At 40.8% G+C, this 20,363-nt stretch overlaps 1 protein-coding gene across 1 annotated transcript in view; it reads right to left on the bottom strand.

Annotated features, from left to right (window-relative positions):
• Positions 1-20,363, bottom strand: part of LOC122792250 (interferon alpha-inducible protein 6-like) — a 194,918-nt gene that overhangs the window by 64,193 nt on the left and 110,362 nt on the right. The window contains exon 4 of the mRNA XM_044060000.1: positions 7,960-8,121. Within this exon, the coding sequence (XP_043915935.1) occupies positions 7,960-8,121 (162 nt within the window). The remainder of the gene's footprint in view (positions 1-7,959; positions 8,122-20,363) is intronic.

Below are 20,363 nucleotides of genomic sequence, written 5' to 3'. Positions count from 1 at the left end.
ATGAACCAAAAGAAGCACTCTGCCTAACAGGACTTACTACAGTCACTCACTATACAGCCAAGCACTTTGGTCATGGGAGATTTCAACTATCCCTCCAGCGATAGGGTGACATACATGAGCAAAAACACGCTCGCCCTGAGTTTCCTGGACTTTGGCAATAGAAATATCCTAGAACAGCTAGTCTGCAACCCCACAAGGGGCTCAAATTTCATACACTTGATACTCATCAACATGGGGGGGGGTCACTGCACTAGCCCCTGTGTGTTGCCCTCACTGGTAAGGTCAGACCATAACTCTGTCTCGTTTGCAGTAACGATCAGATCTGATACCCCCACAAAAGCAAAATAAATGAAAAATTTCTCCAAAGCAAACTATGGCCTACTAGGCATTGGTATAACAAGTTTCAAACCATCTGCTACACAGCCAACAATAACTTATATGCAGAGGAGTACACACATGCCCTGTATAACCACCTAAACAACTGTATAGACTCGGCTGTACCTGACCGGATCTAAACCAGATCCTCCTGAAAAGACCTGGTAGACCAAGTATAAATATGTTATATAACAAAAGGAAGAAACTGATGTCTAAGAACAAGAGGGAACTTAGTCAGCAGAAGAATACCCTCCATGGCTTGAACAAGCAAACCAGATATCATGTAAAGTCCTGTAAAGCTAGTTATGAAGCTAAATTAGTATCCCTAGCTAAATATAATCATAAGACATTTTTAGCTGCAAATGAAATCTAAAAGGGAATGCCCAATTATGTACTGAATTTATAGTGGATGGTACCTCTCATACTTACCCTGAGGAAAATGCCAATCTGCTAGCTGACAGATTTGGCACAAACTTCACCCACCTGTCCCTACCAGCCATACCCCAAAGCAAACCTGACACCAGTCCTCTACATAGTATCTCCAAAGAGCAGGTCATATTCGCACTCTCCAAGGCCAAAAACATGGCCTCTGGGGGACCAGATAACATCCCAGACTGAGCCTGCTTACTATACAGTCTAAAACAAGACATTGTGGAACCACTTTGCATTCTTTAACCTTAGCCTGAGCACTGGCATTGTTCCAGCAGAGTGGACAACAGCAACAGTAAGCCCCTTGCACAAAGGCGGTCCATCAACTGACCCTGGGAACCACAGACCCATAAGCCTAACCAGCCTTATCTGCAAGGCCATAGAAAGAAGCATGGAAATTAACAAGGACATAGGTGACCTTCAAACTCTTGATTTAATAGACTAACTGATAGATCGCTCTGACACCACTTTTGGTAAAAAGGTAGAATTAGTTCTCAATGATACCCTATCCTTATGGAAGATAAGATAGGGAGGTTTGATGCATAAGGCCTATAGTTCTGACAATTGCTTGGCCGATGTGATTGCAATCAAAAACAAAGTTTTCCAAGAGAAATATTTTACATCACAAGAAGATGCAGGTTCAAAGGGAGAGCTGTTACAGCTTGCAGAACCAAAGCCAAATCCCATGGTTGTACGGGTTCTCTAAAGGGAGGTTTTAGGTGGATAACCCCTGGAAGAAAGTCTTACACAGTCTGTGTGACAAGTGAAGAATCTTGAAAACCAATATGAAAATTTGAGATGGCAGCTAAATGTACACGATCTGTAGAGGCAGACACCCCAGAGTGGAAAAGATGTGATAAGTAATCCAATACCACCGAGACTGGGGCTGACAAGGGGTCTAATTGTTTATTTGCTGCCCACAGACAGAACCTTTAAAAACACAGCCAGCACTTGGAGAGTATGTTAGACCCAATTTTAATTATAAAATAGCAAGTCTGGTGGATGATTTATGAGATGCAATAAGAATATTGTGCACAGGGGACAAAAGGTTTTCATGCCTGGCAATCACTGGAAGTAGAGAAACCAAGCTGTTAGTTTCAGGGCTGTTAGATTGGGGTGAATCAGACCCTGCAGATGGGAGATCAATGTTGGGGATGGATTGAGCATCCATGGTTGATCTACCAGGTGAGGCCAGAGGAAGGGAAAACAGATTTGTCGAGGTCAATATGGAGCAATGAGGATCACTTTACTCTTCAACTGTCGTGTTTCTTTAGAAATTGGGAGATGAGGGGGAGAGGAGGATAAGCATAAAGAACACCTGAGGGCCAAGCGTGGACTAGAGCATCCCTTAGTGACTGTCCCCGTGGGGGAATCAGGGTAAAGTAGTTACTGCACTTGTAGTTCGTTGGGGAGGCAAATAGATCGCAGCAAGGCTGGCCCCAGCGGTTGAAGATTTTTGCCGCTATCAGAGGATTGAGGATCCACTTATGAGGCTGTAGAATGCACCTGCTCAATTTGTCCGCTATCATGTTGGAGCTCCTGGAAATGTGCATTGCAATCAGAAAGCGGTTGTAAGTTATTGCCCATTGCCAAATTCGCAAGGCCTCTTGGCATAACGAGTAAGATCTGGTGCCCCTTTGTTTGTTGATGTACCAGACCACTGACATGTTGTCCTATTGGATTGGAATAGGCCCTGACGGGAGGATGGAGTGAAATGCTTGCAACGCTACAAGCATCGCCCTCAGTTCCAGGACATTGATATGCAAAAGGGCCTCTGTCTCTGACCAGGTGCCTTGGAACGAGTTTCCCTGACATAGCCCCCCCACCCCATCAGGGAGGCATCTGTGGTTACTGTGGCTATCGGTTGATGGGGGTTGAAAGGGTGAGACCATTGTTGGGGATTTCAAGATGTCCGCCAGAGTAAATCTTACTTGCATCTCTGAGTTACACTTATCTGAAAAGACAAAGGATGTAGTAGAAGGTACCACTGAGTGAGAAGTAGCCATTGAAGGAGCCTCATTTGGAATCTGGCTAAAGGAACAATGGTAATCGAGGCTGCCATTGACCCCAATAGCTGGAGTATAGATCGAGCTGGGGATTTGTGGTGACAGAGCAGCGGTTGAACTTGTTGTCTTATTCTCTGAAGTATGTGTTCTGGAAGGGATGCTGTGCAATTTTTTGTGTCCAACAGTACCCCTATAAATTCCAAAGACTGAGTTGGGGTTGGGTTGGATTTCTCCCAGTTTATAGTGATTCTCAGGCTTTGAGCTGTTAAGAGAGTATACTGCAGGATTTCTTCCAGTAGACGCTTGGTGGGGGCGGTGAGGAAGCAGTCATCTAGATATGGAAACACCTGGAATCCTTGAAGTCACAAGTGAGCGATAACCAATGACATGCATTTTGTGAACACTCTGGGGGCTGTAGAGAGATCGAAGGGCAGGGCTCGAAACTGGTAGTGACTGGCTCCTGTACGGACGTGGAGGTATCTTCTTGAGCATTTGACTATATTTATGTGGTAATATGCATCTTGAAGATCTAAACAGCACATCCAATCATCTTCTTCCAGAAGAGGAAGGATAGACTGAACCGTGACCATCAGGAATTTCTGTTTTTATAAATTTGTTTAGTGTACTAAGATCCAGAATTTGGTCTCCAGTCCCCTGTCTTTTTTGATTAAAAACCGGATCCTATCTGGTCTGGGGGGACCGTCTGGATGACTCTTTTTTGTAGCAGCTTTTGGATTTTGTGTGCTGCTGTTTCCCTTTGACTGGGTGGAACGTCGGGTAATACTCTTGATGAGACTGGGCAAAGATGGAAGGGGATGTGATAGCCTCTGGATATAATCTGTTGTACCCAAGAGTCAGTTGTTATCTTCTGCCAGGCAGCAGGGTACAAGGAGAAACTATTCCCCAACATCTTCCAGAGGTGAGCAGTCGAGCAACGCTTCAGGAGCACTGATAGGGTTGGCCAGAGTAAGAATCTCTGGAACCCCGGTTTTGCGGACCTCCTCTGCCTCGAAAGGGGCATCTTCCATTGGAGTTTCCCCCTCTGCCTCTAGGGGAGAACTCGGCATGTGCATCCCGGAAAGAACCCTATAATTTGTTGTGCCAGATCTTTCCGCTCCTCTGATTTCTGAAGTAGAATTGCTGAGGAATGGAGTATCTGACACCAATGGCAGTCAGGGTCTGGCCATCTTGTTCGCACCTTGCCAGCGTATCCTTGACTTTAGGGCCAAACAAAGAAGCATCCTGTATGGGGGCATTCATGATGGAAGCCTTAAAGGAGTCCGCAAAATCACAAAGGTGCATGAAAGCATGTTATTTGGTGACTATACCTGCGTCTGCCGCTCTAACCGTCCCTTCCACTGCGTGAGAAATAAGACACATGGAAGAGTTGGAAATGGACTCTAGGGTGGCTATATGAGAAGCCACATTATCACAGACTTTGTCAGAAACAGCTCCTGCCAAGGTTTCAGAGAGCTGGTTGATACGATCTTGCTGAAGCCTGGTAAAATGTGCCAAATAATTCAAAGACCTTACGGCGAAGATCGATGAAGCAAACACATGCTTCCTTAATCTGTCAATCGCCCGGGACTCCTTGTTGGATGGATGGACAGTTTGGCCCTCTTCTGCCAAATCCTTCTTAGTAGCAGCTGCCACTACCATAGCATCTACTGGAAGACCTCGTGACCAATGGGGATGCTCAGCTGGGGGCAATAATATTTTATCTGATCTCTTAGGTATCTCTTCCATGGTGTCAGGAGCCTTCCATGAGCACTGCATTATGAGCTGGACGAGCTCATCGGCAGGCGGGGTGACCCAGGAGATAGGGGGCTGGGCACGAAAAGCTTGCAGGAATACGGATTCCTCAGATGAAGGATTAGAGGGCTTCCAGTCATCCCCTCTGTCTAAGGATCTCAAGGATGTCACCAAAGGACACCTCATCAGAGGGTGACCGTGGGGACCCTTCCCCATCATCGAAATCCATATCTTCAGTCAATGACTCCTCAGTGGAGACTGTGTGCTTCCTCTTACATGATGCTTTCCGGGGTACTTCCTCAGTGGGAAGTTCTCAGGAAGATTGCAAATAGGGGGTCTCCTGAGAAGAAGAAACCTGATGCTCTTGTGACCGGTGTCCGGCAGTTGAAGGTTGTGGCAGTTGCAGCACAGAGGGGGGGAGAGGACTCCAACAAATAAGCTTTGCCAGCAGACACAAGCTCCCTCTCCATGGCCTGGAAGGCAGGGCTGTCCAAGGAGGGATGGGAGGCCGGAACAGAGCACAACAACCTCGGAACCGGGGTCACACCCTGCTGCCGATGAGCCCACCCCCATACCAGGAGTCTCAAGAGGATCATGAACCATAAAAGAGAGAACATCCATGGAAGGTGCCATATAAAAAATTGGCATGGAGCCAGGAATGCCACCCCACCAACAGCACAGCCACTGGCCTGAGAAGAGCCTGATGCCCAGTGCACCGAAGGCCACAAGGATGACTCTGGTTCAAAAGTGAGATCCACTATTGGAGTCGGAGGGAGGGAAGCTGCTGTCAGAGTAATAGGCTTTGAGACTTGAGTGGAAGTCGAAAGAGGAGTATATGTTGGGGTGTGAGGAGATATACATTCACCTGAATGATGGAATGTGGACTTTGACAGTTAAGAGAGACCTCTGGCCACAAGCAACTGGTCAACAAGCCGCAACACATCCTATTCAGAAAGACTCTTGGTTGACCTCATGGAGAAAGCTGATGGCAATTCTGCCCTTTCTAGGAAAATACTTTACTGAATGATACCAAAAGGATCCAGTGAAGGGGAATATTTGGTCCTTGCTAATTCAATAGGTGCAGAGTTTCTAGGAAAAGACTTTACTGAATGATACCAAAAGGATCCAGTGAAGGGGAATATTTGGTCCTTGCTAATTCAATAGGTGCAGAGTTTGGAGCTGAGGAAGTCTGCACTGAAGAAAACAGTGTGGAAAAAGTCTATGCTGAAGATGTCAGTGCTGTAGTAGTTGAAGGTGTCTCTATCATAAAGGCAAAGGTCTGCCCCGAAGGGTACAATGCCGTAGTGGAAAGTGTCTGCACTGGCAATAAGGACAGTGCCGAGAAGGACTGCACTGAAGCACATGTTGGTGCCGAAAATGTCTGCGCCGTAGAGTACTGAAGAGTCATACTTGGAGCCGAAGGAGACTGTACCAATGGTGCCGAAGGGGACTGAACCTGTACTGAAGGTGCCGTTAAGGGTTGTGACAGAACTGTCGGAACCATAGTTGTCTGCACTGGGATCTCCAGTGCTGTTATCGATAAAGGAGACATGGCTATAGTCAGAATCATTTGGGGCTGTGCCGAGCCTGGAGCCGACATGGTCACAGGGGGCAGCACCGGAGTAGTAGTCAATTTCACCTTCTTGTGAGTCGACTCCCTATGATCTCCAGAGGGAGAAGGGAGTGACTTAGATGAAGAAGAGGAAGAACGCCTCTTGCGGGGGTTTAACAGGAGGGGGTGAGCCCTCAGACCCAGGAATAGCCTCACAAAAAGGAGACTTCAGGAGACCTTTCAAAATTGACTTATTCTTCCTCTCATTGAGAGTCCTGGTAGAGAAATTTTTACAAATCCCACACGGAGGATCCACAGTCAAGTAGACACATAAGACATGGCCATCAGAAAGCGGTAACGTACGGCCGCAATCCTTGCACTGCTTGAAACCAACGCTACTTTTCTTATCCGACATAACTGGTGTGGAGAAGCACAGTACCAAAAGGAAGAATAAGGGCTACCCAACAAAAGAGTAAAAAGAGAAAAAGAAGGATTACCAATGAGGGTAATGGAGAATTACCACAAGGTAAGAAAAGAGGGCAATAAAGGGAAAAGACTAAATGGAGAGAGTCTAAAGTGTGCGATATGGTAGGAAAATATTAGAATAAGCTTTTGAGAAAAATTTAGAGTAATAACAATATATAAACTTTCAAAACTTAGACAGCTGAGAGAGTGGCTTGACACAGCATTACAGCAACGTGGCAAACGAGATCTGAGGTAACAAGGAGCAGAGCATTCTGGGTAGGACCTTGGCTCAAGAGTTTTTGGCTGATGCGAGCTTGATATTGGTCAGCTCTGTTCCGAGTACGGAACTGATAACCCATCAGTAAGGAATGAACAAAGATTAACATCAGATCAGTAAATTTCCCATTCTGCGCTGTTTGGCATTCTGCATTCAGAACTTTCAGTGTTTCAGAACTTTGATCATCTAGTCTTCAACGATGTGATGATCGATGTTCTGAAACTTCGATCACTTGAAGTAAACCTACAGCCAGTCCACTTTCCTGTTTTAAAAAAATATAGCTCAGCCTGAAACTTATCCAATTCTCTTCCTGCTACTAACATAAACTGCAGGCCTTTATAAGCAGATGCTACTTACCTGTAGGCTGTCCTTCCAGAAAGCATAAAAAGAAAGTGTATGCCTGCTGCTCTTCAACAGGGTCCAAGCAAATGCAAATGTAAAAAGGTTCCATTTTATGTTGCTCAGCTAAGAGTCCAACTCCTCAGGCTATTCCTACATGCTCCTCAGGTAAACAATCGTCTCCCACTGGCTACCAGGAATACTATCTCCAGACATACTACAGATCTTTTAAGGAAAAGAAGTTCCCCATTCAAACACAAAAGAAAAGATCCAGAAAGTAGAAATTTCTAGCAGGAGTCTGGTAGTTTAAATTGCTTTCCTGTCAGCACTATGGACCACCCCAACTGGCTCCTTAACCAGTAGCAAACTGTCATTTTCAGACTGGACCTAACAGAAAGCAATCACAGCCTGCAGGTCCAATCTGAAGTTTATTGAACACACATAGCAAAAAAAAAAAAAACAGCTCAGTGATAATGTTCCCACTGAAACTGCAGCCAGTCAATACTTAAACATCAGAGACCATACTTTATGAAGAGTGAAGAGCTCTCTCAGCTTACAACTCCAGTCTCAAAAGGTAATGGGAAAGGATTGTCTGTCTCTTTCTCTCGTTTCTGGCAATTCTCCTTGGTAGACCATTAGACAAAGTCAAATTTACTCTCAAGCTCAAGCCTGGCTCACCCACCTTTACTATTACTAAACATCCAGCATGCTTGCAGAAATAGTAAATTAATGCATTTTATTTACCAGGTCTCTACTTGACTTACCAAGGCTCTGCAGTTTAGCTACTGATCCACCAGCTGGTACGCCTCCTCCAGACATAGTAGCAGTCCATTTCATCAAATGAGATGCAACACTTTTAGCTGTGATCCCAGACTTTGTAAAGCCCAAGAATTCCAATACACTTGGTCCAAAAGCAACAGCTGCCCCTGTGCAATAAAAAAGAAAAGAAACGTACTTGCAGTGTGCGACACCCAACCAGGCTACAACACCCAACCAGGCTATTAATGCTCTTCTTTTAAATTTGTGACTTTCTAAGACCACTTTATGCTTGTTTCTTCCATCCATAAATCGGTGTAACTCATTTCTTAGTACTATCCTGTAAAAACAGATCTGAACCACTGTGTTGCAGGTTATTGCAGCACTTGAGGGAGGACAGTAGATGGGCTGCATCAATGTCCAGCAAATAAAGCACTTTTCCTGTAATTACAAACACAAACACCAGTGAGAACATGGCATGCACTCTGCACTTAAAGTAAAAAATGAACTGACAAACGAAAAACTGAAGAAAAGAACACACTGAACAAGACCAACACTTCACTCAGCTCAATGAAGAAATAAATATAAAAAGCCGTTCTTATTCACTTTAATACCAAAACAAAATAAAATTAAGAGCTTTTTGTTTGGGAAATATCCAAACTTCTTCAGATGTAGAGCAAGAACAAAAACAGTCAGCCCAGCAAAAATCTACTCTATATCATGAAGAGTTAATTGATTAATTGCCTACAAGTGGATCACAGCACTCATTTAAAATTACACTTCACAGCTGCATTGTTTTGCTAACAAGACCAAAATGAACCTAAAAACTTCAAGACTTTACAGACATCATGACACAATAGAAATTATTACTTTTGCTAAGAATAAATATAAATAGATGTGCATATGTAATAAAATCTAACACCCATCCCTAACCTAATTAATATGCAGTATTATGAAAATATAATCTATACAAAACAAGGTATATAAAAGCATAATATAAATTTTTTTGTTACTTCATGACTTCATTATTTCATATTAATACTTTGTCAATAAAATAAATACCCAACCATCCAACCGAATAGCATGTGAAAATACCTAGGAAATTACCTAAAACATTTTTACCTAAGCAAGCTTTTTAATTTTAATATACTTGCTAAAGAATAAATTTCATTGATACCTGGGGAGGGGGGCACAGGAGTTTAGTAACAACTGCCATTTCAATTCATGTTCTTCGAGGTGTAACTTAACAATGTTACTATCTAAATACCTCACATTTTCATGTGCAGCTACCTGTGTTATGACTCTAAATTTAAAACCATGGCTGTGGTTATATTTACAGTGCCTAGCTAGAGCATTATCTATTTTTTGTTTACTAATAGCATAGATGTGCTCGTAAATCCTGTCATGCAATCTACGATCGGTCTTACCGACATAGAAAGCCGGACAGGTATTGCACTGTGCAAGGTATACCACTGACCTGGAATTACAATTGAACTTGCCCTTAGTATAAAAATTGTGGTTCCTTACTCAAAATGTTTTACCTGTTTTAATATAAATACGATATTTGCATGCGTCACACCTATACATTCCTACGTGCCTGTTGGATGGTTTTATGGTAGTTTCCATCAACTTCTTTAGGTTCATTTTGGTCTTGTTAGCAAAACAATGCAGCTGTGAAGTGTAATTTTAAATGAGTGCTGTGATCCACTTGTAGGCAATTAATCAATTAACTCTTCATGATATAGAGTGGATTTTTGCTGGGCTGGCTGTTTTTGTTCTTGCTCTACATCTGAAGAAGTTTGGATATTTCCCAAATGAAAAGCGCTTAATTTTATTTAGTTTTGGTATTAAAGTGAATAAGAACAGCTTTTTATATTTATTTCTTCATCGAGCTGAGTGAAGTGTTGGTGCTTGTTCACAGTATGCTCTCTGCACTGCTAGCAGGTTTCTATCTTCTCCCAGAAAGGAAAGGATAGTATTTGACATGCCTGAGCTGTAATCCCTCAAAGTTCACTTGCCTGCTGTCTGACTCTCAGAAAGTCACTTATATCGAAAGTATTCCAAGTCACTACTGAAAAGTATTGATTACCCAGCAAACAAATTATAAAAATGTGCCTGCAATGGTTTAACAGACATGGTGTTATGAAGAAAAGGTAATGGTGTATCTCATTATTAATGCAGCTCTAAGAGATAAATGGGGTTTAATCACCCAGTAAAAGTTAACATTTCTTTTGTAAGGATTTTCTACAAGTAGGTAATGTGGCACTGTATGTGCTACTGAATATTCAAAAATCTACACAGACAACACTTAAGAGTTTCAAACATTTACAACATAATGCAGGTGACCTTCAGACTCTAGAACTCTACCTCAGCAAATCAGGAAGAATTTAGTTATTTTGTTTGTTTGATTAGCTTACATTTGTTAACTACAGTAGGGCACTGATCCTGCGTGACTATTTTCAGGTTTGGTCCAGAAAGATACAGGAAGAGAGAATAACAAAAATAAATTGATATGTACTTTAGCATGTACAATATGAGAAATAATTACCATAATAAAGGTTACATTACAGTGAAAAGCAAAACACACACTAGTAAGACATCATCTGCAGATGCCTGGTATCAGAATATTTCTATAAATGATGGAGTATTTACAATAACTACTACTTACAGAGGGAAACAGAAGGGAGAGGATGAAGAAATAAATGCTAGAGTAGAAGGGACTAAACCTGGAGTTAGAAGTACGAAAGTAAGGAGAGGAGATGAATAAGAGTGAGCATTCTTTAGGCCTGAGTAGTGGAGAAGGACGTTAGAAGTAAGTACAGTAAAGAGTCGATTATGCAAACGTCAATTATCCGAAATGTCAATTATTTGAACCAGCCTTCCAAAGTTTATGGTTTTTCCTACACGAAAAGTTTGAATATGCAAACATTATACGTATTTGCTTGAGCATGTTTGAGCTTGTAGCCAGCTCGTGTGTGAAAAATACTCTTTTCTGTCCACTGAAATTGCTGAATAGTTTAAAGGTGTATTCCTGCATGTAGAAAAAACAAGATTTTAGAAATGTTTTATCCAGTTCAATTATTTGTTTGCTTATCCAAACAGTTTGATTATCTGAACTACCCTAGGTCCCAATTAGTTGGGATAATCAACTCTCTCCTATCGAGGGAGTTTATTTGATTATCTACCTATCAATCCATTTGCTTGTTTATTTGTTTAATTTTCACTTTTTGACCTAGTACTTAACAGGTCCTTAGACAAGCCGCATCATATGGAAAAGGCATGCACTGTCAACACAGTCAATAAACAGTCAATACAGTTCATTTTTGTATATTAGACTTTTTATGACCACCAAACACCCTTTGCCCGGATTTTCTGTCAACTCATTTGTACTTTATCCGCCCTAATATTATCTAAGAAAGTTTCATATTTGATATAAATTGCTTATGGCATGCCTTGTACATAGTGTTAAGACTAATTTTAAAGCAATCTGTATAGTACAAAACATGCTGCCCATAGATGTTATATAGCTTTTTAAAAGTGGAATGACAAATATGTGGGCATATACATTTAAAGCTAATACGCTAGCTACAGTAATTTGCATGTCATGTGGGCACACACATTTAAAGCTAATAAGCTAGCTACAGTAATTTGCATGTCATGTGGTACAGAGAAGTCCAGCAGAAATCAAGTGCAGTACAGACCTCATGCAGGTTAGACCTCTTCTATTGTTTATGTGTGCTACTTAGACTCCTATCATAACAGAAATCATGAGAATAATCTGCCATTATAATCAAACTTGATAAATGGGCACAAGAATTGACAATTTATTATTAATTGTCAACAAGTTTAAATTCTATCAACTGTACCGGAAAGATTTACAATTAACTGTTTTCCATTTTGAAAGGAACATGTGGCTTGGGTCACAGGACAAGATGGGTATGGGGGGATAACATTTTGCTGCAATGGTGTTAAGCAATACTCGGGCAAAGACTATTACAACCAATATCAATTTCTCTGTGCAATTCTTTTTGTACTATGCTTTACTTTCTTATTATGACCTTTACTGTATTATCCAACATACTCTTTCTCCATTGGTCTATCTGCTAATTCATGGCAGTGTCACAGTTGTTTGTTTTGTCAGATTCATTTCCTGTTTTCTTATTCATGCCTATTGTAATGCTCATAGTACATATTAAGTAAAAACATGAAATAGCAGAAATGCTATTAAAATGAATATGGAAAATCACTGCTGTCAGTACATAAGCACTGATAAGTGATACGGCTAAGCTATATGTTAAAGCTGTCAAAAATATAGGAATTGTACATAATAATAATGTGACAAATGATGGAGGTAAAAGGTGCAAAGATGTTGATTCAGAAACAATCATGCCAACACTAGCTAGCCAGTATGTGCATTTGAAAAGTAACATCTATTACTAAATAATTATCTCTTCTCAAACTTGTATGTTGTCTTAGCCTAAGATGAAACTTGAAAGAAAAGGAACGTTTTATATGAGCTATATACTACATGTGCACATAAATGTGTTTGCGCATACTAGCTGTAGACTAACTGACTGCGTTGCTTGAGCAACAGACACAATAACTAAAAGCTGCTGCACTGAACCACAGTTATATTATCCTTCTCCACAGAATATGTGTCTATAGCAAATGTGCAGCAAAGGTAGTGTGACTGACAGCCTGAAGGTTAAAAAATGCAGAAGAGAACTATTTCATAATGACGCAACAATTATATGACTAGTAGATCAGAGGGCTGCATGTTCAAATCATAACACAGTCCACGTAAGTCTGGCAGTTAGAGCATAGAACTAAATCTCTGACCTGTTAATGAGCTATTTCCTGTGTCAAGGGTACAATGTTTGAATATTTCCATCCGGATTTGCCTACTGTGTGATCTTGAGCAAGTCACTTAAGCAGACAGTACTTTGGGGCAATTGGGAAATTGGACGAAACACCATAATGGTCTCCTGAACTACCTATGAACTAAGTGGCTAAATTAGTGTGGTAGAAAAAAACAAGCAAAGAACATGATACTGAAAGGGAGGAAGTCAGCAGTAGTCATTTAGACTGCAATATGGGATAACATAGAATAGGAAGAAAATGACAATCAGCCAAAGGAAGATACAGCAGAGCCAAAGAAAGACAATACTTTTAAACAGAGTGATATGTGTGCATTTCACTGAGGATGCAAGTCAAGGGGCCACAAAATGCCCGTATGACTTGTGGTTTTCAATGAAATGATCAAACTTTGACATCTTCTAGGGAATTCAGGCAAAGATAACTCATACCCCGGAAATGCATAACCATAGGACTGATTGTTATGAACACTGGTGCAGGGGTCATGGGGGCTATAGAAAATTTGTACTTTTGTTTTTATTTCAGTCTGTGACACTGCCAGCCCAGCTATCTAGAATATTATAAATAAGTCTATGTCACTTGTGAATATTCATATGACTTATACAGAACTGGATGTTATGTACTGAGCTTCAAGAATGTAACCACAGCATAACCTGCTGAAACATAGAAGATTAACTTACAAAACTTCAAGAAAATAAATTGAAATTAAGTGCTTTAGATGTGCTATCAAAGTTAGTTTCAATGCAGCAAGAAGACAGGATGTCTAGAGCTAGAAGTTTTTTCTATTGTCTTGGAAAGAAGTAATTACTAGGTTTAAAATGTAAAGTGTTTTATTGCTTTATGACTTTCTAGCAACTGTACTGAGAGATATGTATTTCTCACACAGGGATGTTAAAATTCTGTTCAAGTTCCTGCTTAGCCTGGGAACTGAAGGCAGGTGACAAACAGTGATGTCATCCAGGATAACCCAGCAGTAAAATATGATATTGATTTAAGAACTCTCTCAGAGAGAGACTGTGCATTTTGTATTTTGTCTTTGACCTTGAAACATCCATTCATCAACATCTGTATTTGCTTGCTCTGTAGGTAAGATTTAGGCATAGCATCTCTTTTAGATATATATATATATATATATATATATATATATATATATATATATATATGAATATAGTAAAGATTAGTTTAGATGTCTGTATTTGAGACTGTCCTGCAATATTGTTTTAAAATATTTCCTGTGATTCTGAACTCCGAAGTAACTGTGTTTATTTTCAGAGTATTGTCTTGTTCTTTTATTATTAAATATATTTAAACCTGTCTTTGTAGTTGATATTTGTGAGGCATATTTAAGCTCTTAAAGTACTTGCATATGCATTTGGTGACACCATACAGGCCATTCCTAATTAGCCTTGCTTGGTCAAAACTACCATTTGGATTAATAGTAACATTACAAAGTAGGATTGGACACCCTTTGCCAAGGGCCCTAGAGTAGCTGATAAAGAGTTGGTTGGTGGCGTGGCAGTGATAATGACATTGTAGTCTGGGCAGAAGGGGGAATAGCTAGTAAGCCTGTGCCAGTCTTCCCTAGGAATGTCTGTGTTTGTATATAAATCAAATTTTAAAGTGTGTGTGTGTGTGTGTGTGTGTGTGTGTGTGTGTGTGTGTGTGTAGGGACACGAAGCACTGGTTGGATGGAGAGGGTGCTGGAGGTTTTGGATTGACCACTCAGCCGAGATGTTAGCCCTATAGCTGTGCCAGTGGGGAGTCTTATTGGGGATCTGGAGGAAGAGGCAGAATCCAGCCTCAGACTGACTGTGATCACTGACTGTCTTAAGGCAAATTGTACTTTACTGTGTGTGTACTTGTCATTCTCCCATTGTGTATGTCCCTCACTGCTGCCAGTGGTGAGGACTGAGGCTCCTTGATTACTGGGCCAGTGCAGGAGCGTCACACATACAACAGACTTTAGTGAAACCACTCTGCAGCCCTCTTCCAAAGGTTCAATACAATGCATAGATGGACAGAAATACAGTTAAGAACTACTAACACAGGGCACAAGATTAAGCAAATGCAAGTTAAGAGTTTCATTCCCAGTTTATATATTTGAACTGTAGTGCTTAGAAGGCCAGAGAGAAAAACAGGTGTAGAATGACACAGAGGGAGGAACAGGTAGAAAGATGCTAAATATTTTTAAACAATTACTGTGGTACTTGCTCTCCCATCTTTTTTTCCTGTCCTTCCCCTCCATTCAGATAACTAATACTAGTAGCACTGAGAGCAACATACATACATATATGAATGCAACATAAAAAACAGAGGTACATGTATAAAAGGAGATACATTAGTTTGTACAGGTGAAAGCAACATACTAATGATACTGGTAACTATAGCATTACACACTGCAGGGACCAGGAGTCAGGTGGGTCAGCTTTTCTCAGGCTTAAAATGCAACTGAACAGGTTTATTAAGAACAGACTTCACAGCTTCTTAGCAGCTACAACATTATAAGCTATATGAACACAGGTATAAAAGATTAAGATTTGTGACATTTCTGAACAATCGGGTGGAGGAACTTCCACAGGATTAAAATGCAACTGAACAGGTTTGTTACTAAATAGAGTAATGGTTTCTTCTCAGTGATACCAAGCGGTACACTGAAAGTAATGCTTTAGCTCAAAAGAAATTAGAAAGAACAAATACAAAGTTTGTTATTTACAGTAAAACATGCAATGGGTGTGGGGAGGCGTGCAACCATCAGGCAACTTTAACCACACCTGAAGAATGTGTTGTTGGGCTATAAAGCAGCCAAAGTACTTCAAATGCCTGAAAGTGGGATTTGGCTTTGCTTTCTTCTTTTGTAGTCAATAACCAACTTGCTAACAATATGGTACTTACTACATGAACTATAGACGGATTTTATTTACATTAGTAGACAGCTAACAAGCCTCCAGTGCAGTACATGAAGGACCTGTCCTATATCAAGTGTGGCTGGATCATATCAAGAGGCTAGGGGTGCATCTTCCTTGGCAATGGCAGCAAGCTGCAAACATGATCTCAGCATACGAAAATTATGTATTTCTTCACCCTAGTTTCTTCTGGCATGTTACAGTCACAAAAATATTGTCTAGTGACCTTAGATACTTTTTCATAAAAACCTGGAATTCTGTCAAAAAAAAGTAAAATCAAGGGTCATAAGGGAGTATTTTATGACAGTGCTTCAAACAGAATCTTATTGGGTGTGTGAGACAGACTTCAGTAACAAGCAGTGTAAATTAATTATATGTTTGTGGACAGAATTAGGAATGGTATGTATGTCAAGATCACTACTCCAAAGTGATATAACATACTATGGAAAAGGAAGAACAAGAAAGTCAGACAGACGTTTTTAAGAATGGGATATAGTGATGGGGACAGAAACAAGACAGTGAAGTTTATATGATTACACATAAGCAGATCCATAGCTGACAATTCTGGCACCCTGGGCTGTCCCCTGACCTAGAGATCCTCTCAACTTTAAATTCAGAAGATAAAAAAGTAGTTTCCCTTTGTATACGGTAGAAAACTGCTTGCTGCATTTGTAGCAAGTGGTTTTCTACAGCTGATATCACACAAGAAGTGCTAAATGTGCTAAATGTCAATACTTCACCATCGACCAAATGCCATCTCCCAATTGTGCTACCTAACACCACTTTGCCCACAGAACAGCTGTCCCTTTAACCCACCCTAAATACTTCTCTGCACATAAGTAACCAAGCTAGAAGAGGGAGGAAAAGGTGAAAGAACAAAGTAGGAAGAAATGAAAGTAGAGAAAGCTACATGGTCAGGACATATTTCAAGAACAATTACTGACGAAAAAAAATGTGAAGGACAGTGGTGACAGATTAGTTTGGTGGGATGGCATCAAGGCTGCAATGAGTAAGCAAATGTATCTGTTGGGGGGGATTATGACAAAGGACTATAAAAGCAGAATTAAACACGAGATATTTTGATAAAGACAAGCAAAGAAAGTGACTGGTAGGAGGAAAAGTGGATGGAAGAAACAGAATAGTAAATTACGTCACATACCATGTTACGTGTGTAATGATATCAAAACATATTGATACAAAAAGGGACATACAGACAGGAGATAAAAAGGTGAAGAATTTTCATTAAGTGGAAGGGAATGAAGTTGGGAAACTGATTGTGAAGAAATTAAGTTAGAGAAAGCACTGCATGACAGAACACTAATAGACAGGTCAAGAAATAACAAATGATAAAAACAGGGACTGAAAAAAGTTTCTGGTATATTAGAAGGAGATTTAGAAGGAAGGTCAGCATGAGGATAGGAAGAGGGGAACATTGTATAAAGCAGTTAGTTTTGGAAATGGAGAACAGGCAGATGCTAGGAAGTAAGACCAAAGAAGAGGAGTCAGAAGAGAAGAGAAGGAAAAAGAATGTCAGTACAAAATTATTAGTACTTAGTAGACATTACAGGAAGAGGTAGCATTGACACTCCAGAAAAGTAAGAACTACTCCAGAAGAGGAAGAACTATATTGCACTTGGTTAATCTCTGGCTTGTAAGTAAATTACTTGGCTTTTCATAAGTAAATATTTTGTTTCTTTCAATTTATCTCCTTTGTTAAAAGAAGCAAATAGTCCTCAGGGTCAAAGACAGCTGCAGTGAGAGTGAGACTGTGATTCCAGACCTGGGGGCCAAGTTAGAAGTTTTTTTTTTTAACTGATCTTACTGATTGATTACTGTTGCTTTCTTAATGCTATATATCACTGTCCCTGGAATTTGGTGTGGCCATTGAGGTTTGGTGTGGGAGCACTTCCTCCTTACATATATAAACAGAGAAATCTAGCAACTGAGTATCTCTGTAACTTGCAGCTTGAATTTTTCCATAAAAGGCTGTGTCTCCCGCTTCCAACCCCATTGTCAGTTGTGTAAGCTATTTAAGTACTTTTCCCACCCACTGTTTTCCATAGATTCATGATACTGAGTGCCCACCCAGCAAGCCAGTATTGCTCTTGAGTAAAATTCCCTTACCACAAATTGTCTCCTGCACTTTTTCCCAAAGCTGCCATTTGCTCAGTACCCTCAATACACTCTGAGAAGGTTCTGAATTAATCCTACTCCACCTTTGACAGATAAGAAATTCATACTATTGTTTTGCATTTCACGTAATTGTTTCAGGGTGCTACTGCTTTATTTGCTGATTTTTGTACGTATGTTAAAGGTTCCCAGTACTGTCAATTGCCTTGTCCAGGTAGTTTAAGTTGTTTTTTGGTAGCATTCTACTTTCAAGCAATCCTTTTTGTGTTTTACATCAAAAGGACTGGGATATTCCATCTAGTGGCAGCAGGTGGTAGCCTGGTCTATCTGAGCTGAGAAACACATAAGCAAGCTGTAAGCATAGTAATTTTATTGGCCAGATGGCTTAGAAGTTAGTTTCATGTTGTTTAAAGGCCTGTATTAATTAGGCGCATTTCAGCGCTGCTTATTGTACAGTGGTGGTTAGTAGTGCCAACTAGAACTACTAGAAATCTAGGACTGAGGTTTGGCATAATTGTTAAAGTGTTTACCTTATAGACACAAGGTACAGGGTTTGAGTCTCACCTGTGAATGGAAACTGACTAGGCATAAAATAGCCTGCAAGGGCAGCTAGCCCAGCACGTGCCTATGAAACCAAATTTTACCTATAAAACCACCTGCAATGCAATCACTTTGTGCATTGAGTAGTACACTACATCTAGTCTGTGTGTTGATGAGTACGACCCCCTTGAATTTAATATTATATAGCCAAGTCTAGACTCGAAACCCAAAAACACCCTTAGTAGGCCCACTATTAATCCCCATGCACTGCACCCCTGTAGCTCATCCAACAAAGGACATGATATTATGGATATGCGCTTTCTCAATTTCTCCACAGCCAGTTTGATGGATATTGGAATATTATGACAATGTAACAATTGTCTAATGTTCACTGACAATCATTTAATTCTCAAAGAAACAAATACATTATGCAAGAGATTTATATACATAATGTCTCTGGCGGCAATACTCTCACATATCAACACTCATAACAATCTGGTTGTCAGAAACATACGCTACACCCAGAACACATAATATGCACACCACACATTGTCTACATCTGCTGAGGCACTTAAACACAAACTTCCCAAACCCCAAAGACCTCCTATACATTCCATCTGCCAAAATTATCCTCAGCAAACCCAAAAAACACCACAGCAACACCTAACCCCGCACAAACAGCCACATCCTATGGTGACTCAACTATCAAGACCATAAGGCAAGCAAATGCACTAGCCAGGACTTTAGTCATTGGAGATTCCATTGCATGATATATTAATGCCCCACTCACCAGACTGAACGAGGAGAAAATAACAGTCAGTTGCCCATCAGAGGCCAAGATCCACCAAGTTACACATGCACTTAAGTCACTGCACCACAGCTACCAGTATAATTTGGTCATAGTCCATGTAGGTGTAAGTGACCTGAAACATACCTCCCTAGCCCATATGAAGAGAGACAGTAGGGAGCTCTCAGACTATATATAACTGCGTAGTATATGCCTAGCACTGAGCAGCATTCTACCTTCACTAAGGATGCCCCAACACAAACAGAGAATGACTAACTTTAATAACTTGCTTTGTTTTTGGTGTCATTATAGTTCAGTACAATATTTGTCAATATGGGAGGACATAAAGAGGATTACCGGCCTCAAACAGATGCCCTACGCAAACTGTCTCAAAAAACTCCAGCTTTACTCTGTCGCATATCGCCTACTCAGAGGCGATCTCTGCCTAACATACAAAGCCATGTCAAACCCAGAGCTGTTGGACATGCTCCACGTAAAGAAATCCCAGTCCCTCTGAGCTACACGCTCTAGTGACCTAAACCTTGTCACCACAATAAGCAGAACATGCTGGAGGGATATATTCCTGTCCCAGAGACTTCCCATACTCCGGAACAACTACCTATCTATATCAAACAAAGCTCCTCATTAGCACTCAAGAAAAATCTTGATGATTGGATGGGAGATAGGAACTTCACCCTGGGGATCTCTTCTGTGGCTCTGCTTGATAGGGGCACAGGAAAATTATTTTCTTGGGTAGCAAAAGCCAGGGTACCATTTGGCTAGGCGTATATAGGCCCTAGGGCCAATAGCCTAGTACCTACCTATGACATGTTTAACAAGACACTTTGCTTTGCCAAGAATGATATGCACATGTCCCTCTAGATTTTCAAATATTGGTTAAAATATTGCTCTCCTCCATAGAAACATAGCAAAATATACCCAAGCAAATGTAAAGGTGTAACTGTGCAATGCTAAGAGTCTAAAGAAGAAGTTCCAGTCTCCAAACTCTCCAAACCAGGGAGAATGCAGACATCTGTGCGGTTACTCAGACATGGTCTAAAGATGCAGAGCATACTCCGGCAGTGCAAAAATTCAGTGTCTTCCACACATTTAGGCCAGCAACTACAGAGACAGGGACTAAAGGTGGAGATGTCTTGATCTACATCAAGCATACCTT

This window comes from Protopterus annectens, chromosome 1.part2 (genome assembly GCF_019279795.1).
Source record: "Protopterus annectens isolate FY-2018-M chromosome 1.part2, PAN1.0, whole genome shotgun sequence".
Lineage (NCBI taxonomy): Eukaryota > Metazoa > Chordata > Ceratodontiformes > Protopteridae > Protopterus > Protopterus annectens.
The sequence above is the reverse complement of the archived record's forward strand: the minus strand, read 5'-3'. Positions and strand labels throughout refer to the sequence as shown.